General features: G+C 40.6%; 1 protein-coding gene and 1 pseudogene across 1 annotated transcript in view; both read right to left on the reverse strand.

Moving 5' to 3' along the window:
* Nucleotides 1-1,673: 1,673 nt before the first annotated feature.
* Nucleotides 1,674-2,399, reverse strand: LOC102872879 (annotated as a pseudogene).
* Nucleotides 2,400-16,118: 13,719 nt separating this feature from the next.
* Nucleotides 16,119-26,788, reverse strand: part of CCT8L1P — a 130,745-nt gene continuing 120,075 nt past the window's right edge. Inside the window, exon 3 of the mRNA XM_006895185.1 lies at nt 16,119-16,403. Within this exon, the coding sequence (XP_006895247.1) occupies nt 16,119-16,403 (285 nt within the window). The remainder of the gene's footprint in view (nt 16,404-26,788) is intronic.

Genomic DNA, 26,788 nt, shown 5'->3' on the forward strand with positions numbered 1-26,788 from the left:
TAAATAATAGTTGTATTAGTAAATCTTTCTTGTATGCATATGGATAGTATCCTATCAATCATAGCATTGTACTTCCAAACAGATCTTGAAATAACATTTTTTATTATGAATGCACCATCATTCTTTTTTAATTTTTCATTCCTGGCTTAATAGATAATATGATTTTCTGATTCAGATTTGCCAATGTCATATAAACAAACTGTAAAACAAGCAAGCAAATATAAAATAAGAATGCATGCTCTGGGAAATAGAAACGGTTTGCCCTGTGACTTAGGCCTACACTAGTGCCTGACTCTGGAGTTACAAAGGAGTTGTTGCTGTTGTTGTTGTGTGCTATCTGATCCTCCAGCTTCCCCAGCTTGATGAAAACAGCACAGTGTGGCCAACTTGAGGAGCTATCCACCTGGCATAGGAACCCTGGATGGCAGTGGCAGTGATGGTGTTATCCACACAACTGAAAAGATCCAATCTCCCATCTCACATTCTCTATGTGCCCTCCATTCAATCCACCCCAAGTAGTGATCAGTGTTCCATCCCTGGAGCCAGACGCTCTCCAATTGCTCTTTCCAAAGCCTACAGCCTGTGCCACACCTGGAATGCAATTAGCCCATGGATCAATGGGGGCAACCTTTCTGAATAAGCCCCATCCCTCTTACTGGACACTTATCTGCCACACTACATGGCCACATTTGACCATGCTTGGGCATGCCTGTTTGGCAGTGACTGTCTCTTCATACTAGATCAGCCTAGATTCCTCTGAGACCTGTCAGAAACTCAGCCTCCATATGGGTGCCTCACCTCTTGACACACCCTAGACCAGAAGAGGTGCTCTCTCCGACCTGGCTTACATCGTGGAGTCTCAGTCATCACCCAGAGAGCAGCAACTCTGACCTCACTAGGCGCCCTAGCTGTATGGATGCCACTATGACTGCTGCAAATCAGTCAGTAGCTCAAGGTTCCACCAAGAGCTACAGCAAAATCTAAACGGAAGCACATGCTTACTAGACCTGCCTCCAAAACCTTTTTATAAATCTGGTAAAGTGACATACTCTGATTGCTTGTCTCTTCATCTGCTACCAAATGGAGTCTATGACTGGAATATGAACAAATTATCTTTTTTACTCAGTTTGAATCTGTTTTGAATGAAATAGAAACATTAAGACGTCCCTTTCCCACCCTAACATGCAGATAAAACATCATCTCTCCTTTTTTCTGACCCTACCCAGTAAATACTCTCCCTTAACCTCCAGATTAAATATCCCTTCTCTCCTCCCAACCTGCCCCTACCCATTCCAGCACATTACCCTCTATCAAAACTTAGCCAACCAATTCCTGTAAAATATAAATTCTATCCAACAACACCCTTCTTTCTCTTTCTTTTACTAACAGGTCTAAGAATTTTATTTTATTTCCTTTTTCTTTAAAGCATTTTCTACCCACTTTAAATTTTTCAGACAGTTCAGACCTGAAAACATTTTCAAGTTTACCTCTTTATTTTTTTTTTTTTTACCAAAGATTAACTTCATTTACTTTAATTTGAATGTTTGTTCAACTGTCACCCTTAGGACCTAAAACAATCCAGAGGAAAATTAACATTGAAGATTTCATTAAAGGATTTAAAAAAAACAAAACAAAACAAAACAAAAAAACCAAACAACCACATTCACAGTACATTAATAAACAATAATTGCACATTTCCTTTTTTCACACATTGAAAACCATAAGCCTCCCTCAAAGGCATGATTTAAAAACCTTTCTGACAAATATATCGCTGCGCTGCATCCAGCTTGAATAACGTTCTTCAGAAGGGCGTAGGCTGGAGCCAATTCCGCATCGTGCTCCAGGCCTGTATCGTGGTGCTCAAGCTCTTCATCCCGAAATTTCGTTATTATCTGAAGAAGTTCCTCATATTTTTCAGGATCCTCCTCCATCAATGTCCTGATCTGGTTGTTATAGTGATGTGCTACTGATTCTTCCACAGCCACGGTGCAAGCCATCGCGCCCTCCTTCCCGAGCGAGGCCGTCCCAGCTCCCAGGGCAAATCCCATCACGTTCCACAAGGGCATCAGAACTGTCGGCCGGGCCCTGAATTTAACCATCAATTCACTGAACTTCTTCAAATGGTCCTTTTCTTGATCCCACATTTTCTGGATGATCGGCCCAACGCTTGTCCGGCCCAGGACGGCCATCTGCCCTGCATAGATGCGGTTGGCTCCATATTCGCCTGTGTGATCCACTCGGATTATTCAATCCACAGCTGCCCAGTTGATATTGTCCAAGGTCATTCCTGAACTCTGAAATCTGACATTCATCTTCCTTCCATAAGCTGAATGGGGCCGCCGGGCATTCGTGCACATCCGCCACAGTGGGCGAGTGGCCGCAGCCACCGCGCAGCTCATCATCCCGACTACAACGCGGTCACCCAGCTGAAAACAGGCAGGACAAATACGCTCTCGGCCTCTTCCTTTTTATTTTAAGGTTAATATTGTACTAGTTTAGAGCTCATGCATTCTGTATATTTTAAAATTATCAACTGAAAAACGTTTAGGTTCATTTTCCAAAGACCTGACAACCTATATCAAAGAGTTTAGGTACCTAACCCAGACCTACGATCTCACCTGGCATGGCCTGTTTGTGGTACTGTCCTCTACTCTGATGCCAGAGGAAAAAGAGCATGTTCTTACTGCTGCTCAGCAGCACACAGACCAACTATATTTAATGGACGGCTCCATGTCGGTTGGCCCACAAGCCATCCCCCAGCAAGAGCCAAATTGGACATACCAAATTAATACAGCAGCAGGAAGAGATGGTCAAGCCCGGGGTAATCGTATGATTCAATGTCTGTTAGCAGGCTACATGCCATCTCCCATAAAGCAGTCAATTTTGATCAGAACCCAGCTGCTTTCCTTAACTGTCTCACTGAAGGCCTGACTCAATATACCCTCTTAGACCCTACCTCTCCAGCAGGGGCCACCATCCTAGCTACTCATCTTATCAATCAGCCCCTAACATTAAAAAGAAACTCAAAAAGGCTGAGGACAGCCCCCAAACATCTAATGGAGACCTGGTAACATGGCATTTAAAGTTTTAATGCTCAAGAAGAACAGGCAGAGGCTGATAAAGAGTCTCATGCCCTCCAGAAAGCAAATCTGCAGACTCAAGCCCTCCATGCAGTGGCAGCAGCAGTGGTGAGTGGTCAGAAAACACATCCTTGTTCGATGAGCCAGTTACCTCCTGATGCATGCTTCAGGTGTGGCAAAGAGGGTCATGGGGCTAACCACTGCCCTAACCCTCGCCCTCAGACACGGCCTTGCCCTATCTGTGGGACACTAGGGCCATTGGAAGACTGACTGCCCTTCCACACTTAGCTGCAGGAAGGCAGCCCCTCCACCAAACCTGGTCCCCATCCTGGCCAACGTCTTAGGCCTGGCCGCTGAAGATAGAAGATGCCCAGATTCAATGACCCCCATCACCACTGCAGAAGCCAGAGTAACCCTTCAAGCAGCAGGATAAAAGAAATGACCAACTTGATAATCTCCCCTAGCTACTGGTCCTGTGCCATCCCAATCCGTCCTCTGAGCCCCAGATCTTTACCCCTGTTCGGCAAAAAGTAACCAGAAAGAATATTGTTGCCCTTTTTCTCACTAAAGAGGCTGGGATGTCAGGAGGGAACCAAAGTCAAAGGTAGAACAAAGGATTCAAGGAATATCAACATGTCAACAAAGGGAGTGAACAGCCTCAACTACCACCCCACCTGGCTAAACCACAGTGGAATGCCCCTCCCTTACCTCCCTAAAGACCCTTACTATAAAACCTATAAAGTGGATTAGGATCCACTTTAGGGTGTGGTGTTTCCCTGGTCTGTCCCTCTGCCTTTTTCTCTCTCTTCAGACCAAGCAATCCTGCCCAGGAGACGCCTTAATAAAGCTCCTTTAGCTTAAAAAAAAAAGTGTTGTATTCGGGAAATCTGCTGTTCAAGGACCTCTCAAAAGTGCTAAAGACCAATGATGTCATGTTAAAGAGTAAGCTGAACCTCATCCAAACCATATTTTCACTTACTTCCTATTCATCTGAATGTTGGATACAAATAAGGAATACCGTAGAAGAATCCTATTTGACTTGTAGTGTTGGGGAAGAATATTGTATAGCCTTCTAAAAGACACACAGATTTGTCTTGGAAAAAGTGCAGTCAGAGTGCTTCTTAGAGGCAAGGATGGTGAAATTTTGTTTCATGTACTTTGGGCATGCTGTCAAGGGCCAGTCCTTGGGAAAATGATCATTCTGGGAAACAAAGGGTCAGAGAAAGAGAGAAAGATCCTCGACAAGATGGACAGGATGACAGAGATTATGAGATGGCACAAGGCAGAGCAAGGTTCAAATCTGTTGTTCATGGAGTCACTTTGAGAGATGTAGTCAACCCAACAGCACATAACAGAAATAACCCCTTAGGTGCCAGGCCTCCTTTGAGCTGAGAATACAGCAGAGAGCAAGAGAGAGGAGTCCCTGCCTCATGAATCGTCCTTTCTAAGAAACTAAGTAATTGTCCATTCATAAGTAACTAATAGATTAGATCAACATAGATCAGGATTAATACTTTATTAAAATGATCTGACAGAATGAGAGGGGCACACATTAGCCAAGATATACTTTCAGCAGAAAGAGAGTAATAAAGAGGTGAGTGAACTAAAGGCATGAAGAATGAAAAGGGACAGCTAGATCTTTGTGTCTTAGGACATCCTCAAACACAATTGACATAAAGCCAAAACAGGAAGAAGTATAGACAAGTATCACTTAATGTCCACAATATGTTCTGTGAAACAGGATATTCTATGATCTAGATATTGTGCAACTCACTGCCGTAGAATTGATTCTGACTTATAGAGACCCTCCTCTGAGTTTCTGAGGCTGTAAATTTTTATGAGAGGAAATTTCCCATCTTTATCCCACCTGCTGGTATAATCAAACCTCAGATCTTTTGGTTAGCAGCCAATATTTTTTTTAATTAATTCTTTATTTATTTTTATTATTACTCTTAATGAAAGTTTACAGAGACTTAGGGTTTCCATTCATTCATTGTTGCACTTTCCTTCCTGCCCACCCCTCCCCCCACCCCAGTTCACTCTTCTCTTTGAAAAGTAAAAGAAAAATTCTTTCATCGTTATACAATCCCTCCCCCTCAAGCCCACGCCACTATGCAGCCTTTGCCCTGGACTCACATCATGACTATAATAACTAATCATATATCCTTTTTAAACAGTTCTTTCCTTCATCTGTTTCCCCCAGCCCAAATGTCAGTCCAGTTTTATAGCAATGGCACTATGCAGTATTTGTCCTTTTTTATTGAGATATTTTACTCAGCATAATGTCCTCCAGAGTCACATATTTTGTACAATATTTCATGAGTTTCTTGTCTTTCAATGCAGCATAGTATTCCATTGTGTGAATATACCAGAGCTTCTCTATCCATTTGTTTGTTGATGGGCACTTAGGTTGTTTCCAACTCTTTGCTATTGTGAACAAAGCTGCAATAAACATGGGCATGCATATATCAGCTTGGGTGGTGGTTTCTTTGGGGTGTATTCCCAGCAGTGGAATTGCTGGGTCAAATGGCATTTCTATTTGCAACTTTTTGAGAAAATGTCATGCAGCCTTCCGTAGTGGTTGTACCATTTTACACTCCCACCAACAGTGAATAAGGGTTCCAGTATCTCCACAACCTCACCAACATTTGTTGTTTGCAGCCAATACAACTACTTCACCAGGGCTTTTTGTACAAACACTATACTATATATAACAGTTCTCAAATTATGAGTTAGTTCTGTTTCTAAGTCTATCTTTAAGGGGAACTTACACCAAAGACATTACTCACTTACTTTGGGCACTCAGCCAGCAGAGATAGATCCTTGGAGAAAGACATCATGCTCAGATGGGTGGATGGACAGCACAGGAGAGGGAGACCTGGGTGAGATGGATTGATACAGTAATAGGAATGTTGGGGGTTGGTGTGTCAGAATTAGTGAGACTGGCTCAGAACAGGGAAGGTTCAGAGCTGCTGTACATAGGGTCACTATACATTGCCGATGACTCAACCAATAACATACTATGATAGGTTTAGAAGCAGGAGTGGCATCCACTTCCTAAACAACTTGCCTCTGCAAACTCTATGAACTTTGATAAATGTTGATATCTGTAGAGGAGCTTCAGGCCTTTTGTTCATAGGGTCTCTATGAGTCGTGCTCGACTCAAAGGCAATTAACAACAACAACATACCTAATCCGTTAGGACATTGTCTGAATCATTGGCATGCTGTGCACAACTGTACAGTAAAAAGCAAAGTCAAAATTGTGTCTGTGCCATCTTATTCTGACTGTTAATTTACAAGTATGCCAAGCCAATTAAAAAAATTGCTTAGGTCCAACTAAGCAATATTGAAACAAGGGAGAGATTATTGTTTGCAAATGCAGGTGTTTTTTTCTACTGTGACAAAATGTCTTGATGTTATTTATTCATTATATGTACCCTCACCTTTTCTAAAAGAGACTTAAAGCTACTACAAAATGAAATCAAGAATTGTTTGGATGAAATGTAAAAAAACCGTCATTGCAAGAAAATTCAAACAGGTTGAAAATTGCTTTGTTTTTGTCATTCTAGTTGTCTTCATTTTTCACTTTACCTTCCTAAACCTATATTTCATTTTTAAATATACAATTGGAGGGGGAAAATCCCAGCAGGTGTAGTTTTTCTTTGCCTCTACTCATATTTACTGCCTCTATTCATAGCTGTTAACTGCTAGTGTAAATGTACATATTAGTAGAGGATCTAGGTAAGTATGATATAAATCATATTAACTGAAAAAACAACGTGTAGAAAAAAAACTTGAGTAGGGAGCTCCAGTGTCCTAGTGGGTAAGTATCTGTGCTGCAATCCTGATGGCACATGGTTCAAATCCACCAACTGCTCCAGGGGGGAAGGATGGGCAACCTTCTCCTGTGTGATTAATGCCTCTGAAAACCCACTGGAGGGTCAGCTATGGGTTCCAGTTTGATGGTACATACACAACAGAATAGTCAACATAGCTGCAACTTGACCTTCCTGACTAAGTTATAATAACTGTTAGTAAATTTTCCTAATGTTTTGGGGCGGTCCAAAAGTCTAGTAGCTGCCTCGTTATAGGGAGTTGAACGACTAACCCAATGATCAAGACTCTCTGTTGGTTCAAATCCACCAGCGCTTCCACTGAAGAAATATGAGTAATGTCCTCCATGAGATTTACAACTTTGGACCCCCAATGGAAGGTTACTTGACTTGGTGCTAACTCAATGGTAGTAAGTAATGAGTATTGGAAATTTCTATCCAGAGCTAGATTTTTTTTTTAAATAATTTTAATGAAAGTTTACAGAAACTAAGGGTTTCCAGTCATTCATTGTTGCACTTTTTTCCCTACCCCCCAATTCACTCTTCTCCCTGAAAAGAAAAACGCTTTCATTGTTATGCAATCCCTCACCGCAAAGTCCACTCCACTATGCAGCCTTTACTCTGGACTTCCGTAATGACAAGAATACCCATTCATATGTCCCTCTTTAACAGTTCTCTTCTTCATCTGTTTCAGTGCAATATACATCATTCTTCCCCTCCTTTTCTGTCTTCCCTCAACCCTGATGTCAGTCCCCTTTTACAACAGTGGCCCTGTGCAATATTTGTCCTTTTGTGACTGAGATATTTCACTCAGCATAATGTACTCCAGGGTGACCCATTTTGTATAATATTTTATATGTTCCTTGTTTTTCAATGCTGCATAGTATTCCATTTTGTGAATATACCAGAGCTTCTCTATCTGTTCGTTTGTTGATAGGCACTTGGGTTGTTTCCAGATCTTTGCTATTGTGAACAAAGCTGCAATAAACATGGGTGTGCATCAGAGCTACATCTTAAATTACCGTTTTTTAAGATCATTTTAAACTTTTCATTTTAAAGTAACATAAGAATTGGCAAAAATATTTCAAAGAGTTCTCATCTACGATTTATCTAGCTTTCTCCAGTGCAACATTTCATGTAACTGTTGTTGTTCATTGCTAGTGAGTCAAAACTGACTCATAGCCAGCCCTCCAGCAGGTCCTCAGAGGCTATAAATTTCACAAGAGATTGCCCATCTTTTGTCTTCTGGAGTGACTAATGGATTCCAACTGCCAGAAATGTACCATCTTTGGGTTGGCAGTGCGACTACCCATGGACAATACTACCAGATGTTTTAAATATGTGTATTTATTGGATAGTTAATAGAGAGCTGCACTGCCCTCTCAAAGGCAGATGGTTCAAAGGCATCAGCAGCTCCATGGGAGAAAGAAGGCCACTCTTCTTCCATGCAGTTTACAGCCTCTGAGAGCCTGATGAATAGTCAGCCATGAGTTGCTGCAGACTCTGACAGTGAACAGCAACAATATACACATAAGCACACAAAGAAGTATATATGTAGTTTTAGTTATAAACCCAACAAATATAATTGTATCATTATTGTTTAATTCTGTTAACTTTTAAATCCATTTCAAGAAAAAAAAGGGGGAATATGTTTATATTGTCTTCTAGTACTTTCCACATATTTTATCAGTCTTTATATTTCTTTCTGTATATCCACGTCACTGTCTAGTATCACTTCCTTTCAGCCTGAAGAACTTTCTCTAATGTTTCTTATAATGCATTATATTAGATACAGATTCTTTCTATCTTTATCTATTAAATTATCTTTTAAAAAAAATGGTTAATTTCAATACAGCCAACCTGCCAAAATGTCCAGCAACCCAGCAACCTTATAATCTTGGTAACTCTACCCTAATCAAACTTTCCTTCCTTCCTCTTGATAGCTCAGCTCTTTGTTTCTAGACAGGCCTTGCTCTCCCTGGTACCCTAGCAAAATGTCTCCATCTTTTATTTCAGAGATAATCACCCACTTGACCTGTCTTGATAAGTTTTGCCACACTCAACCAGCTTCTCCCAGCCAGGCCCTTACCAATTTACAGGCCTCCAGGGAAAGTAGAGAGGGAGCTGAGGGACTTTCCTACTGCTGTTGTTTGCCAGTTGGAATTGACTCATAGCTGACCCTCCAGTGAATTTTCAGAAGCAATAAATCACACGGGAGGAGACTGCTTGTCCTTGTCCTGCAGAGCAGTTGGTCGACTAAAACCACATGCCTTTGGGATTGCAGCTCAGCTTCTTAGCACAAGGCCACAGAAGGGAAAGTGTTATGCACTATGCTGTTCCACACACAGATGTGCCATCAGGGAGACATGTTCTTCAAGTCACTTTCAGAATATTGGGAGTAGGTTATGTTCAACCATTTGTCCTCTTTTCTCTTGCCCAGTCCCCTAGAGATAATTAGAAAACATTTTTAAAATATGGAGATGGTAACATTTGTAGCAATGTTATAATATTTTCTTGTTTCATTTCTGTAATAGAGCACAGTAAGTATGTTTACTGCTTGATTTTTATTAATTTGTTGTTGTTGTTGTTGTAATTTAAGTACATGTATTTATTTAATTTAATTAAAAGGAAATAATTTTCATTCTTTTATCTTCCTTTGATTGTATCCGCAGTGAAATTTTGGGAAATCCAGGCCACTATCCTCCTACTCAGTGATAACCACTCCCAAAATTTTGCCTACAAAAACATTCTTTCCATTTTTAAGCAAAATTGTTACTTTGGCACAATCTGAACTTTGTCAGTACCTGAAGGACTGGTAAGGCAGCTAACGGGACATCCAATTGACATATATAGTTCTCGAAACTCCCTATTTCCCAGCTCATAAAGTTTAGCTAGAACAACATCCAAGATCATTCTTTGCCTATATATCCCTTCTGGGCTGAAGTCGTCTACAATTTTAAATAACCTACCTTGCATATTTCTAAAAACAGTGCTCTAAAATGGCCAGATGGTTAAAGTGAAAAATCTAAATAGCAGTTATCAGAAGGATGGAGACTATGCACTGTCTAACGATGGCAGCAACCAGTCAGTCAGCTACAGCTGAATGTTGCCACCCAAGAAATAAGAGCCAGAAGTTCCAGTTTTCAAAAGGCAGAATGTTCTAATGCTTTCAGCTCCTATTTTCAAGCCATCTTGAAAACTTAATTTTTAAATTTCTAAATATTGTGAAAGATAAACAAAATACACATCTGCAAACTTCTGGTTTAGAACCTCTAATTCAAGGTAACCTAGTGGCAAGAAGCTGTTCTGCAATCCTGTACACACATGGTTCAAGACCAGATTTAAGACCCCCAGATGCTTTACTGGAGAAGGATGGGCAATCACCACCCGTGCAATTAACTCTCTGAAAACCTGTCTGAGGGCTGGCTATGTGTTGGGTCTGACTCTATGACATACAAAAAACCCCAGTTTCTCATTCACAGAAAACCATATCAAGTCCAAAATTAGCTTCGAACCACACAGCCCAAGCTCATCAGAACAACCTGGTCCCCTCCCCCAAAAAATAACAAAGTTGTCTACATTTGCTTCTAATCCAGGAAAGACACTATTGACTGAGAAATGAAACTGTGCCAAGACAGTTCAATATGTAATGATAAAAATCCTTGTTGAAAATGATACACAAAGTATTTAGGCAAAACAGTAAATACATCTATAAAGGTTATTCATTTCCTTCCAAAAGAATTTGCTAGCAAAGAATATAACAAAAGAACAAAGAAAGAATGTTTCTAATTTTCATAATTAAGGAGAGATATAAAGGTGTTAACTTGTAAAATTAATTCTTATGAACTCTTTACCTCTCTAGTGATAAAGAGTTGTGTTGCCAATTGGAGAGCACATGGTTCAATTTCCCCAGCTGCTCCTTGGGAGAAAGATGGAATTTCTGTGCAATTTACTGCCTCTCAAAACCCACTGGAGGGTCAGCTTTGAGTAGGTTCCAACTGACAGACATATAACAACATCTACTTGCCATCTAGTAGAAACCATCATAGCTGCCCCTCCACTGGGTTTCCGGTGTTGTAAATTGCATAGGAGGAGACTGTTCCTCATTGTCCACAGGAACCTGTGGTGGATTCAAGCCACCTTTGGGTTAGCAGCACAACTCCTGATAAGGCATGCCATCAGAGCTCTCTTGGTAAAATTAGAAGTTAAAAAGCAGAGAGATGCAACACATTATCAAAATGTTCAATTTTAAAACACCGTGTTTTCCCACCTTTTGTTAAAGAAGTGAAAATACATACAAAAGTAACACTTTTCATTTACTTATTAACTTATCTAACATGGTATGGCAAACATTGAGAAGAATGTTAATTGTGCATTGTGAAACCTATACCTAGCCCAGGAGACTGTGCAGAGCAGGGGAAGTCTAGATGGTTTAAAATTAAAAGAGTGTGTCAGAGTTGTATTCTCTCTCCATATGTATTCAATCTGTATGCTGAGCATATTATTTGAGAAGCTGGACTCTATAATAAGGGAGCTTTGGTTACTTTGTGTTTTGCCAATTCTTTCAGAGCAGCTTGAACTTCTTCCTTCATCACTACAGGCTCTTGCTCATACATTGTTTCATGAAATTCTTTTCAGTGTCCACCAATTCCTTTTGGTAGAATAACTCTTGTACACTCTTTCCTCCTCCTCCTCCTCCTCCTCCTCCTTCTCCATCTCCTTCTTCTTCTAGAAAGATGCATCTGTTCCAGGCCATGTTATTTGCAATTAATTGTGACCTGGACAATGACTAGGGATGATAGAGGGAGAGTTGATGCCTTTGAGCTGCGGTGCTGGAGAAGAGTACTGATTATGCCATGGACTGCTAGGAGAACAAACAAGTTTGTCCTGAAGAGGGTGAAGGCTTCTTGGAAGCAAGGATTCTGAAGCTTCGTCTGACATACATTAGACATGTTGCAAGAAGGGACCAGTCTTGGGAGAAGGATGTCATGCTTGGGAGGGTGGCAGGACAGTGCAAGAGAGGAAGACCCTCTGAGATGGATTGATTCAGTGACTGGGGTAATGGGGATAGGCGTGTCGGTGACAATAGATTGGCAAGGGGTAGAGCAGGGTTTAGGGCTGTTGTACATAGGGCTGTTACGAGTCGCAGGTGACTCAATGGCACGTAACAACAAAAATAACCCTTTTATTTAATGTGCTATATTTAGGGGCTTTATTATCAGAAAGTGAAGGGAAAGGTTTACATTGATAAGGTATATGCATTCAAGGATACTTTCACATGATGTCTAACCTGTATTGTGGTGATAACAAAATGAAGGCAACTTGACTATTTGGTTTACATGCTGACATCAGCCTATAATTTTACAAATAATCAGATTTAAACTGTATTTCTTAAAGAGGGCAATTATAACACAGAATTAATAAAAATAAAATAATTACAACCATGGAATTTTTTAAAAAACAGAGGTTCAGATAACTTGCAACACAAGATGCTTTACCTTTAATAAAAAAAAATTTATTATTATTTGAATGTGTGTGTACCGTCAAATCAGATCTGACTGATACAGGAGGAGATTGTCCCTCCTTCTCTAACAGAGCATCTGGTGGATTCGAACCAGGCACCTCTGGGATTGCAGTGCAGCTTCTTGCCACTAGGCCTCCAGAACTTGCCAAGGATGTTTTACTTTTTAAAGTAATTTGTATTGCAGTAATGTTTATTTTGTACAGAATTTCAGATGTGGACAAAAGAAATGAGACCAGCATCTATGAATTTCTCCTACTGGGCCTCTCTGAGCATCCAGAACTGCAACCTTTCCTATTTGGACTCTTCCTGGCCATGTACTTGGTCACAATTATGGGAAACTTGTTCATCATTCTGGCCAATGGCTTTGATATCCAGCTCCGTACACCTATGTTCTTTTTTTTGGCCAATCTCTCCATATCTGACATTTGTTTCATCTCTACCAGAGTTCCCAAGATGCTAGATAATATTGGTTCAGGAAGTAAACTAATTTTCCACCTTCTTTTATGGTTTCCTGGATCATTATTAATAGTCTGCCCAAAACATCCTGAAGTATTGTCATTTGACACTTGAATTTGTTCTTTAGTTCCTTGAGCTTAAGAAATGCTAAGCAAGTTTGGTGCCTTTGATTTTCTGACTCCAGCTCTTTCACATTTCATTAAAATACTTTATCTTCCCAAGCTGCCCTTTAAAACCTTATGTTCAGCTCCTTAATATCTTGATTTCTTCCCTTTGCTTTGGCTTCTAAGTGCTCTAGTACAATAGTCAGAGTCTCTTCTGATATCTATCTTGGTCTTTTCTTCCTCCTCTGTCTTTGTAATGATCTTTTGCATTCTTCCTGGATGATATTCTTGATATCCTCTCACAGCTCATCTGATCTTCACTCATTAGTGTTCAAGGCCTCAAACCTGTTACTAAGAAAGTTTTGGAATTTAGGTGGTGATAGAGAAGAGTATTGAGTATACCATATACCACGGACTGCTAAGAGAATAAACAGGTTAGTTCTAGAAAGGATGAAACCAGGCTTCCCTTGGAGGCAAGGATTCTGAAGCTTTGTCTGACATACTTTGGGCATGTTGCAAGAAGGGTCTTTGGAGAAGAAAAGCACAGGAGAGGAAGACCTTCAATTAGATAGATTGATACAGTGACTGGGGTAATAGGGTCAGAGACAATAAGATTGACACAGGATAGAACAGGGTTTATGGCTGTTGTATATAGGGTCACTATGTGACTCAATAGCACATAACAACAACAACAACTGGTGGCCTAGCGGTAAGAAGTTGCACTGCAATCTCGAAGGCGTGTGATTCAATGCCACCAGCTGCTCCACAGGAAAAGGATGTTCAATCTCCTGAGCGATTAACTGCCTCTGAAAACTCACTATAGGGTCAGCTATGAATTGGTTCCAACTCAAGAAATGTAGTGTCAGGATCAGAAGGAGAGACTCATCAGTAACCTGCATTATGCAGATGACACAACCTTGCTTACTGAATATAAGGAGAACTTGAACTTCTTGTTGCAGAAGATCAAGGAATACAGCCTTCAATATGGATTGCATGTCAATATCAAGAAAACAAAGATTCTTGCCACTAGACTGATAGGCAACATCATGATTAATGGAGAAAATTTCATCTTAGGTGGTACCAGCAGCCAGGAAATCAGGAGACATACTGCACAAGGAAAGTCTGCAGTTAGGGACCTCTCCAAAGTATTGAGGAATAATGATGTCAATTTGAGGACTGAGGTGCATCTGATTCAGGCCGTGGTCTTTCTGAGCACTTGGTATGCCATCTGAGAGCTGGACAATGAATAACAAAGTCAGAAGAAGAATCAATGCCTTTTTTTTTTTTTTAGAATCAATGCATTTAAGCTGTGGTGTTGGAGAAAAGAGCTGAGCATCCCATGGACTGCCAAAAGAACAAATATATCTTGGAAAGGATGCAGCCAGAGTGTTCTTTGGAGGCAAAGATGACGAGATTTCACCTCACATACTTTGGGCATGTTGCTAGGGAAGGCTATTAAGGGACATGATGCTCAAAAAGGGTTGGCAAAGGAGACGAAGACCCTCAACCAGGTGGACTTACACAGAATGGCAATGGGAAGTGTGAGGATGACACAAGATAGGACAGTGTTCAGATCTCTTATTCATAGGGTTGCTATGGGTCAGATTTGATTCAATCACGATTGCACTTAACAAAAACAATGTGTCTAATGTCCACCATTCTAAAGTTTTAACAGTGTTGTCTTTGTTAAGGGCAATTCTGTGGTTTTTTGAAGAAAAATACTTGGCTTTTGTCCTCTTTGTTATTGTTCTGTTAGCAGCTCAACGCAAAAAGCCACCAGGACTCCTTTCAAGAACAATACTCTCATTGCTGTGAAGTGAGAACCTACTCATAGTTGACCCTTCAGTGGATCTTCTGATTCTAAGAACTTTTGGTTAGTGTGGCAACTCCCTAAGGACTTCGCAACCAGAGCTCCCCTCAAGCATAATACTGTTGCTAATTAATTGTTGTTGTGCACCATTCAATTGGAACGACCTGTGGCTGACCCTCCAGCAGTTTTTCAGAGGCAGTAAATCTCAAAGAAGAAGATTACCCATCCATCTATCTCCTGTGCAGCAACTGCTGGATTCAAACTTTGTGCCTTTGAGTTAGCAGAGAAATTTCTTGCACTATTTTCTCAAAAACTGGCTTTGCTTTTCCCACTGCTTTGCTGCAGCTCCTGTTCATTTTAACATTTAAATCTGTGAATCTGTAAACAGAAAATGTGTTTTATATTTCCCTGATGCAGTAGCTGAAATGTATTTAAATAAAGGTTGACTTTAAAACAAAAGAAAATTATTTTATTTGTGGAAAAAAATGCATGTGGTAAATTAATGAAAATTGAGCACAATGCTTTATATATAAACATTCAACAACCATGTATTGAGTAAAGGAATGCTATTGGATTTAAAATGCTTCTCTTTGTTCCATTTCATTGTAACATTATTGTAAAGGCATTTAGAATAATTTCTGTCATTAAATTCACACATTTTAGCTTTTATCTAAATTTTACTGTAGAGCTAAAGGACTTGGAAGAAGTGTAGAGCTTGTTGTGGAGGAAAATTTACAATTTAAGTGGCCAAGTAGTGAATACAAAACAAAACACCAAGTTTACTGCCCACTCAATGGAAAATCCCTGTGTGGAGAAATAATGATGAATAAAATTAATATATTAGTATAAGTATTACTTGATTTGTGGACTTCTGGTGGTGCAGTAGTTAAGCGCTTGCGGGGCTAACTGAAAGGTGCAGGTTGGCACTCACTCGCTCTTGAAGCAGAAGGATGTAGTCTGTTCCCTTTATGGCCTTGAAGATCATATAGGACAGCTCTATTCTGTGCTAGAGGGTCACGGAGTACTAAAGGGCTCAATGGCAGTTGGTTGGGGGAGAAGGTGTGATAATTTTTGAGAGATTAATTTTGAAGACGTTTAAAAGATACACACAGCCCTAACTACGAATCTATACTTAAGAGGAATGGATGGTGTAAGCACAGAAATTGCAAGGGCATAAATTTCATGGTGATAGCTGTGAGAATTTCAATCAATGCTGAATTGTAATTGAGACTTTATTTCATTTCAGTTGCGTGAATTCACTTAGAGGGCTGCTTGATCAGAGCTCAGGGAACCCGGTAAGAGAGGCGTGTTACTCTGTTACAGTGACACAAAGAAGGGTCCGCGACCGAGGCGGCTCTCGCCGGCTGCAGGTGTCCCGAGGCGGCCTCTCATAACCCCGATCCTTCCGCGCAAAGTAGTGCGTCGTCCACTCGCTTCCGCCCAGGGCGCGCTGGGAGTCCCCTTTAAGACGGCGTGGCGTGGAAGCCTCCCAGGGGACGCGGGGGCGGGGCGGGACTGGGTGGGGAGGGGTGAAGTGGGGGCGGAGGTGGGGGTGGGGTGAGTGCGGAGTGGAGGCGGGGAAGGCGTCCTTAAACTTCCGAGGGGGACAGTCGCTGGAACCCTAGGTCGGATCTGGCGCAGGCCAGAGCTCTTACGCTATGGTGGCTGCAACAGGGCCGATGGCGGATTGGGGCTGTGCGCTCGGGCCTGACCAGGGCCCCAGAGCGTCTGGGGAAGGGGGTAGGCAGGTGTCCCGGACACTCCCCCGCCCCTACAGCTGCGGGGGCGCCCTGGCGCGAGGAGCGCGTGACCTAGTTTGTCCTGAAGTGGATTTGACAGGTTGTCAGCTCGGCTCCCCACCCCCACCCCTTCCGGGTACCTCGCCCTGAGAGCCCCACCTCGGCTCCGCCCTGCGCGCTTCCGCCATTAAGCCCCTCCCCACGGCCACCTCGCTACTCCCATTGGCCGGCGCCCGGTTCGGTCCTTCCCAGAGCTGGGTACCCCCCTCCCGTGAGCCTCTCCCCGCAGCTCCTGCGTGAGGCCCACGGTCCCAGGTCATTGAGTTGGTGCCAATGTTTCTTTACACCTTTCCTGAGCCCTGCTTTCTCTCTGCTCCTAGTCTTAATCCCTACTAACTGTGTCTTCTGTGACTTCACTCCCTCCTGGGGCTTGCTCCCTTCTGGGGCTGTCTCCCTCTGCTCTCCATTCTCCCTTCTCGGGACACCTTGCACTGTGCTGCGCCCTCTCCAGCTCTTTTTCCCCTCTTTGCCTTACTGCCCCACAGTCACTACTTCCGTGGCTCTCCAGCTATCTGTATCTTTTCCACTCTCCCTTTCCATTCTCTTCTTCCTTCGACCCTCTTTTCTTGTTTTATTCTTCCTTCATAGACTACTAATCTCAAAGACTTCTCTCTACCTTAAATCTAAAAATCTTTCATTTTCTCTGTCTCCACCCTACCAATTTGTTCTTTACTTCTGTGTCTCACTTTCCCCCTGCCTACTCCCCTCCTCCCAGTCTGTCTCCCTAAATTTAACCAAATGGAAAAGATCTCCCAGCATAACAAGGGAGAAGGTGAGAATAAAAGCAATAATTATCAATATTGAGATTTTTCTTAGCTTTTGGTTTTTGAAACAAGATGAACTGGAATGTCCAGATAAACTGAAACCGAGAATCAAGATTGAGCTCTTAAATGAGATTATAAGGTAAAGGTGTTTGTTTCAGCAATGCAATAGAGAAAATACTTTTTTTTTTGAGAAATTATTTTTATTTTGATTGGTTATGCAATATTGTTCGATTAACAATCTACAATGTGTTTTTTAAATGTTTGTGCTAGTTCTGTAAACAAACAGCTGCCTTTGGAAGTAAGGATAAATTGACAAATCTAGTTTGAAGCTAATCCTCACACAAATCACATGGTTTCAGTCACAAGAAATTCTTGGTTATTGAAAAGCAGAACTCTGGTGTAGACCCTGAGTCATTGAGGGAGAGATCAAACTTGAACCCGCATCAGAATCCAAAGGTCCATTATGTTTCACAGATATATCTGGAAGAATTAAAAAACAAATTATTTCCAGTGGAATTCCCATGGGGAATTACAGGGGTCCTCAAAAATAGCTCCCACCAAAAAAACATTCTACTCCCTTTACAGGGAGGTAAGGAGTGCTATCCTTCCAACTCTGTCAACTCCAAGCAAACTGGAGTCTGTCAAACTATTTATTGCCACAGGGCTTTTGCAAATACTGTTTTCTGGCCTGCCTAGAACACACATCTGTAGTTGTGTTTAAATGACACCTATCTGATGCATTTCCTGCTGATGAGTACCTCCCAGGGTTGTGAGTAACCAGATAACAGCCACACACATACAAGGAATACCACTATCATTTAAATGTGTTCAGAACAGAGCCAAACAGGAGGAAATAGAAGATAACCTACCAAATTTTGCAGTCAGAAATTGATTGAATATGTATGTAACCTAGTTTCATTAATAATTGGTGAATAGAATACAAAAAAGTTGGGAACAAGGTAGAAGGATCAGTAGTCAGAAACTATGGATTTGGTGACAGATATGGGGCTAGAGGCAAAATGATAGAATTTTGTACAATCAATGATTTCTTCATTGTAAATATCTTTTGTGAAAAATAGAAATGTAGCTATACAAGTGGACTTCACCTGGTGGAATGTACAGGAATCAAATTTATTACATCTGTGGAAAGATTTGTTGGAGAAGTTCTTTGTCAGCTGTGAAAACTAGGCCAGATGCTTGTTGTCAAACAGACTATCAGTTACTCATGTACAGGTTCAAATTTAAAGAAAATAAAAATCACAAAAACCAAAATATGACCTTGAGTCTATCCCAGCTGAATGAGGCTTTGAATAAATGAAGATCAGATGAGCTATGGGATAACACCAAGAATATCATCCATGAAGAATGTAAAGGATTCCTTTACAAAAACAGGAAGAAGAAAAGACTGAGATGGATGTCAGAAGAGACTCTTTGTTTTTTTAGAAGAGACTTGAATTTAACACTAGAATGCTGAAGAGACAAAGCCAAGGGGGGAAATCAGGAAATTAAGAAGCTGCGAATAGAAGATTTCAAAGGGCAGCTTGGGAAGACAAAACAAAGTATTATAACAAAATGAAAGCAAAATATTATAACAAAATGTACGAAGAGCTGGTGTTACAAAATCAAAAGGGAAGAACCTGCTTGTTATTTCTTAAGCTGAAAGAACTGAAAAATTAAAGCCTCAAGTTGCAATACTTAAGGATGCTATGGGCAGAATATTAAATAATCTAGGAAGCATTAAAAGAAGTTGGAAGGAATATGAAGAGTCACTCTACCAAAAAGAATTGGCTGACAGAGAAGAATTTCATGAAACAAATGATCAAGAAGCAATGACAACCTCTTCAACAAATGGTGCTGGCAAAACTGGACTACTACCTGCAGAAAGCTGAAACAGGATCATCATCTCAGACCGTACACAAAAGTCAAGGTGGGTCAGAGAGTTTGGAATAAAGCCAAAATCATAGAGTTCATCAGAAGCAAACTGGATCAAGCTTTGATGGCCTATTCTATGATATAAATTTCTAGCCAAATACAGCTAGAAATGCACAATCTGGAGAGGATAAAATTGATGAATAAGACCTTCTAAAGATTAAACCCCAGTGCACTTCAAAAACTTTTTCCAACAGAGTGAAAAGAAAAGCTACCAACTGGGCAAAAAACATTTGGCAATACCATTTCAGACAAGGGTCTCATATCAAAAGTTAACAGAATCTGACAGGGCCTCCATAAGAAAAATACTTAATAATCCAATTACAAAATGAGCAAAAGATGTGGAAAGACTTCACAGAGAAGATATTTGGATCACCAAGAGACATATGAAGAAATGCTCAAAAATCACTGGCAGTAAGAGGGATACAAATCAAAACCACAATGTGATACTGTCTCACTCCAGTACTAGTGGCAAAGTTTGACAGGATAGCAAGTAATAAACATTGGTGCAGATGTGGACAGATAGAAACTCTCATACGTGGTTGGTGAGATTGTAAAATGGTACAACCACTCTGGAAAGTAGCTTGGCAGTTCCTAAAAAAGTTGAACATAGAAATTTCATATGACCCAGCTATTCCACTACTTGGAAAATATACCCCGAGAAAGTTAGAACTGAGGCACAAATGGAGATTTGTACATCAATGTTCATAGCAGTGTTAGTCACCATCTTAAGAACATGCAAACAGTCCAAATGTCCAACCATAATCATATAGATTGAGAAACTATGGTACCTTCACATGGTGGAATACTATGCAGAAAGCAGGAGGAATGATTTTGAAAATTACTACCTAACTTGGAAGGGACTGGAAAGTATCATGCTAAGTGAACTAAGTTTCATAAGGACAAATACTGCGTAAGATAATTATTGTAGAAATGGAAAGATAACTAGTAAAATGTGTATGAGGAACCAATGGGTGGAGGGTAGAAGTACAGGGGTGAGGATGGGTAGGAGTGTAATCATGGGGTTATGCAATTTGATGGGTAGAGCAAGCAGTAGATAAAGGAAATGGGAAAGATCTGATGTGAAAAAACAATGTATATGAACTTTGTAAGTAAACCAATATAACATTTTCTTTTTTAAAAAAAAAAGCAGTGGTGATGAAGGAGGAAGTACAGGCTGATCTGAAGGAACTAACAAAAAAATAAGGCCCCAGGAATAGATGGAATATCAATTGACGTATTTCAACAAACAAATACAGCGCTGAACGTGCTCACTGGGTTGTGCCAAAAGATCTTTAGGACAGCTACCTGATGAACTGACTTAGACTATACTTAGACCAGGAAGTAGTTGTCAAAACAGAGCAAGGAAACACTGCATAGTTCAAAATCAAGAAAGGGATGTGTCCTTTCTCCATACCTTTTCCATCTATATGTGGAACAGATCATTCGAGGGGCTGGACTTTATAAGGAGGACAGTAGCATTAGGACGGAAAGAAGATTCATCAACAACCTTCTTTATACAGATGACACAACCCTGCTCAAGTAAAACTGAGGAGGACCTGAAGCACTTGTTACAGAAAGTCAAGGACACTAATATTCAATATGGCTTGAAGCTCAACATCAAGAAAACAAAGATTCTCACCATTGGACCAACTGGCAGCATCGTGATGGAGAAGAGATTGAGGTTGTTAACAATTTTCAGCTTGCTCAGATCCACAATCAACACTCTTGGCAACACCAGTCAGGATAGGAAATTCTGCTATCAAGGACCTCTCCAGAGTGTTAAAGAACAGTGATGTAAGTCTAGAGATAAAGGTGTGCCTGATCCAGGTCATGATCTTTTTATTTACTTGATACACATCAGAGAGTTGGACAGTGACTAAGGATGACAAGAAAGTCAATGCCTTTGAGTTGTGGTGCTGGAGAAGAGTATTGAGCATACCGTGGACTGTCAAGGGAACAAACAGGATGAAACCAGGTTGTTCCTTGGAGGCCAGGATTTTGAAATTCCACCTCATATACTTTGAGCATGTTGCCAGGAGGGTTCAGTCTTTGGAGAAGGACATCATTCTAGGAAGGATGGAGGGAAAGTGCAAGAGAGGAAGAGCCTGGATGAAATGAATTGACATAGTAACTGGTAGCACTTAGGGTAGGTGTGTCAGAGACAGTGAGATTGGCTCAGGATAGGGCAGGATTCTGACCTATTGTTCATAGGGTCATTATGAGTCACAACTAAATGGCACATAACAACAACACTATCATTAATTACTTTGTTTATGTGGTCTGTTCCTTTTCACACCTGCATCAATAAGATGTAATTTCACAGAAGTGGGATCTTTTCTAGTTTTCCCTAAGCACTGTACCTCCAAGGAACAAGAGATTTCCTGATAAATAAATGAACAGAGATATTGGCCTTGAGAAGATGAACTAATAAAATTTTCCATTATGGTTGATTCTGTGAAAATTAAGTACATACCTTTAATTAACAGAGTTGGAAAAATTACTATTCTCCTTGTGACTCTTTTTGGTCCTTTTTATTCACATATTTAATTTTTTGTTTCTATTTGACAGAAGTTAAGAGACAATGAACTACTGCTCCAAATCTACCCTCTTACCATCTTGTTTCCAGCTGTTCCCAGAATGTTGCCACTGGCCTTGTCTTTTCCCTGGCCCAGGTGCAGTCTTCTGGTGGGCAGAGACTGGGCTGCACCTTCTTCCTCCACTACAATCTCAGAGTTGCTGTGCTTGGCAAGGGAAAGGTAGGGGAAGGAAGGTGCACAGTTCTGGGTTAACTCCCTCATGGCTCAGCCAAGTGCTTCAATGTGGTTGCATGTCAGTGACTTGGCCCAATCCTCTGTGTCTACCTTAGACAATAAAGCAGTACAGAAAAAGTCCTCTCTTCCAATATCCTTCTGGAGGCCTGTTCAGCAGGTCCTGTCTGATCTTTCTCAGGAACCTGTATACTCAGCATGCTGTATATACTGAGGCCAAGAAAATCTTAAGTCATTTGGCAGAGAGAGGAACTCTGAATCTAAGTGCCACACATAGGCAAGGTAAGATTGGCTAAGTCTCTCTGGCCTCAATTATCAATAAAAGGAGTGAACAGATGATATGGTGTTCAGGAGAATATCTTTGCATATGTTGTTTGTTCATATTTTAGAACTTCCCAGCAGGTAGCACAGGATGTGGAGAGGAAGAACAATCCAGCAGATTCCTTATGGAATATTGCCTTAGTTTTCAAAGCAACTGCCTGAGCTGTCTGCAGCCAGTAGGCATGCCACACAGCTGGAAGAATAGGTGGGTGGTAATATGAGATATTCCTTTTACACTTGTCTCTTTAATAGGAAGAGTTTGTCTTGATTATAGTATAATGGTTATAAGCATTGTTAAGCAACACTGCTGTCCAAGAGACAGTGTTTCTTTGTGATGATAGAAATGTATTTTCTGCACTGCCCAAAATGGTAGCCATGGATGACTTGTTTCTTGAGCACTTGAAATGTGACCAGTGTAAATGAGATAATTTTTTGTTTTGTTTAGTATTTTGGGTGGGACATTAGGATTTGAATGAAAATTTACAAAGCTAATTGGTTTTCCATTCAATCATTCATACATGTTTTATAATGTGAAGTTACTTAAAATGTATACAATGTAACCACACTCTTCCCTCAGCCTCCTGCTGATCCTCATTTCTTTTTCTACTCAATCCCTTCCTGCCCTGAGCAAATACTGCCCTTTTGACTATATACAGGTCTGATTATTTAGCTGCAAGTTAAACCTTGAGGATGAAGTTTGTTGAAGTGTCTAAAAGTTATATAGTCTTGGGGGTTCCACCAGTCTCTATTAGGCCAGCCTGCCTTATGGTTTGTTGTTGAGTTTGTATTTTATTTTTGTTTGCATGCAAAATTTGCATACATTGTGTTTCACACATTCCTTTATACACATTTCATACAATCATTTCAATACATTGCGGGGTTTTTTCTATTTTTAAATTTTTTTGGTTATTTTTAGTGTGTGTGTGTGTGTGTGTGTGTGTGTGTGTGTGTACACCAGCGAATCAGATCTGACTGGCACAGGAGGAAATTGACCTTCCTTTTCAAGTGGAGCATCTGGTGGATTCGCACAGTGGCCCTTCAAGATTGCAGTGCAGCTTCCTGCCACTAGGCCACCAGGGCTCCCTTCATACATTGTGCTTTATAAAATTAATCACCATTGATCTTTGCCCCATCGTTTCAGGTTCCTACTGGATTTTTTGTAATTCCTTCATCCCCCTCCTTCTGTTTACCAAACTCTTTTATCACAGCCCCCCCTCCCTTCCCCTTTGTATTTATATGCACATCGTAGTAGTTATCCTTCTATTTTTACAATAATGGTCTTATGATGTGTTTGTCCTTATTAGAATGAGTTAGTTCATCAGAAAAATGCTCTCCAGCCTCTCCCATGTTATATAGTATTTTTCCAAATCGTTGCTCCATCATGTGAATGTCTCACAATTTCTCAACCCATTTGTTTGTTGATGGAAATTGGGGCTATATCCATTTTCTTGCCATTGTGAATAATGCTTCTGTGAACATGGATGTACAAATCTCCATTTGTGTTTCAGTTCTATTTTTCAGGTTTTTGGGGGGAACACCAAGCTGCCTTCCAGAATGGTTGTATCATTTTACAATTCCACCGGGTGTATGAGAGTTCTGATCTCTCCAAATCCTCTCCAACATTTATTGCTTGCTGTTCTATTAAATTTTGCCACTGCTAGTGGAGTGAGATAATAAGTCATTGGTTTTTAATTTGCAGCTTTCTTATTGCCAGTTATGTTGAGCATTTCTTCCTGTGTATATTCACCATCTGAATGTTTGCCTCTGAAAAGTCTTTCCATATCTTTTTTTATTATTATTGGTTTGCTTACAAATTTTGTATACATTGTGTTTCACACTATTCCTCATTCATACTGTGTTTCATACAATGATTCTCATGTATTATGTTTTATAAAATTAATCATCATTAGCCCTTACCCATCATTACCCTGTCTTGTCACCCAGATCTTTCCCATTTCCTTGTCCCCCCTTCTTCCACCCACCAAACTCTGCAATCTTATTATTTCATCCCTATCCATCCTCACCCCTCCATTTCTGCCCTTTCCCCCTTGAATTCCCATACATGTTTTACTAGTTATCCTTCTATTTTTACAATAATGATCTTATTCAGTATTTGTCCTTTTGAGACTGAGTTAGTTCACTCAGCATAATGCTCTTCAGTCTCTCCCAAGTTATGTACTATTTTTCAAAATCATTGTTCCTGAGTGCTGCATAGCATTCCATTGTATGAATGTATCACAATTTCTCAATCCTTTCAGTTGTGGTTGTTTCCATGTGCTGTTTCCATGTTCTTGTGATGGTGAATAATGCTGCTGTGAATATTCATGTACAAATGTCCGTTTGTGCTTCAGTTCTAATTTCCTTGGGGTATATTCCTAGTAGTGGAATAGCTGCATCTTACGGAGTTTCTATGTTCAACTTTTTGAGGAAATGCCAAACTCTCTTCCAGAATGATTATGTCATTTTACAATCCCACCAACAGTGTATGAGAGTTCCCATATCTCCACATCCTCTCCAACATTTCTTGCTTGCTACTCTACTAAACTTTGTTACTGCTACTGGGGTGAGATGGTATATCATTATGGCTTTGATTTGTATTTCTCTTATTTCCAGTGATTTTGAGCATTTTTTCATGTGTCTGTTGGCCATCTGAGTGTCTTCCTTTGTGAAAGGTCTTTCCATGTCATTTGCCCATTTGTAATTGAGCTGTCACTCCTTTCTTTGTGGAGGCCCTATAGTAGTATCTAAACTTTCAGTATGAGCCACTTTTCTGAGATGGTATTACCAAATGTTTGTTCCCAGTCAGTAAGTTTTCTTTTCACTTGGTTAGGAAAAGTTTTTGATGCACACAGTGATTTAATCTTTAAAAGGTCACATTCATCTGTGTTATTCTTTCCTGATTGTTGTGCTGCTTTGCTGTTTTTCATTTTTTTTACTTTTATTTCACATTTTTCACTCACTCTATCCACAGCCTTCTACTATGGTCCCTTTTAGAGTGATCAACAGTGGTAGCTGGACATCATCTAGTTCTGATCTCAGGGTTGAAGAATAAGAGCTTCTAATGTTCCATTGGTTCTTTGAACTAATTATTTCTATTTTTTTTCCTTCCCTCTTCTTTGTTCCAAACAAGGAGATAAAATAGTTACAACACCTTGGATAACTATTTGTAAGCTTTTCAGACACCAGTGGGTACTCACCAAAGTAAGATGTAGAACATTCTCCTTGTGGACTGGTTGTTAGGTGCCATTGAGTCGAGTATGACCCATAGTGACCCCATAAACAACAGACCCTGAAGCCTATCCTATCCTGTGCCATCCTCCTACTTCCTGACACATTAGAGCCCACTGTGGCAGTCACTGTGTCATTCCACCTAGTTAAGGGTCTTCCTCTCCTTCACTGACCCTCCTCTACCCTTTTGAGCATCACCTTTTGCCCTCTCCAAGGAATAGCCCCTCCCAGCAATATGCCTGAAGTATGTGAGGTGAAACTTCGACATCTTTGCCTCTAGAGAGCACTCTGGCTGTACCCTCTCCAAGACATATTTGTTTGTTCTTTTGGCAGTCCATAGTATGTTTAGCACTCTTCTTCAAAACCACAGCTCAAATGCATCAATTCTGTCATCGTTATTCACTGCCCAGCTCTCAGATGCATAGCAAGTGATCAGACTGTGGCCTGAATCTGACACACCTTAGTCCTCAAACTTAGTCCCTAACTGCTGACTTTCCCAATGCAATACATCTCCTGATTTCCTAACTGCTCATACCAACTGCTTCTGATTTCCTAACTGTAGTTAATTGTGGATCCAGGTAAGATGAAGTTGTTGACAATTTCATCTATCATGATACTGTCTATCGCCCGGTGATAAAAATCTTTATTTTCTTGACATTGAAATGGAATCCGTATTGAAGCCTGCTTTCTTTGATCTTCTGCAACAAATACTTCAAGTCCTCCTCACTTTCTGCAAGCAAAATTATATCATCTGCATAATGTAGGTTGCCAATAAGTCATCCTCCAATTCTGATGTCACATTTATCTTCATAGAGTCCAGCTTCTCGAATAATTTACTCAGCATACAGTTTGAATAGGTATGGAGAGAGGATACAACCCTGACAGACTCCCTTGCTAATTTTAAACCTTGTAAGCAGGATTCTACTGAAGATTATAAAAAAATGACTGGAACAGCACATCAGCAGAGAACTGCCAGAAGTCCAGGCTGGGTTTAGAAGTGGTCATGGTACTAGGGATATTGTAACTAGTGTTAGAGGAATTTTAGCTGAAAGCAGGGAATACCAGAGGAATGTATATCTGTGTTTCATTGACTATGCAAAAGTCTTTGACTGTGTGGATCATAAGAAACTGTGGCTGACTCTGAGAAGAATGGGAATACCAGAACAC

The sequence above is a fragment of the Elephantulus edwardii genome, unplaced genomic scaffold, assembly GCF_000299155.1.
Source record: "Elephantulus edwardii isolate Elephantulus edwardi_28Jun2011 unplaced genomic scaffold, EleEdw1.0 scaffold00161, whole genome shotgun sequence".
In the NCBI taxonomy this organism is placed as follows: domain Eukaryota; kingdom Metazoa; phylum Chordata; class Mammalia; order Macroscelidea; family Macroscelididae; genus Elephantulus; species Elephantulus edwardii.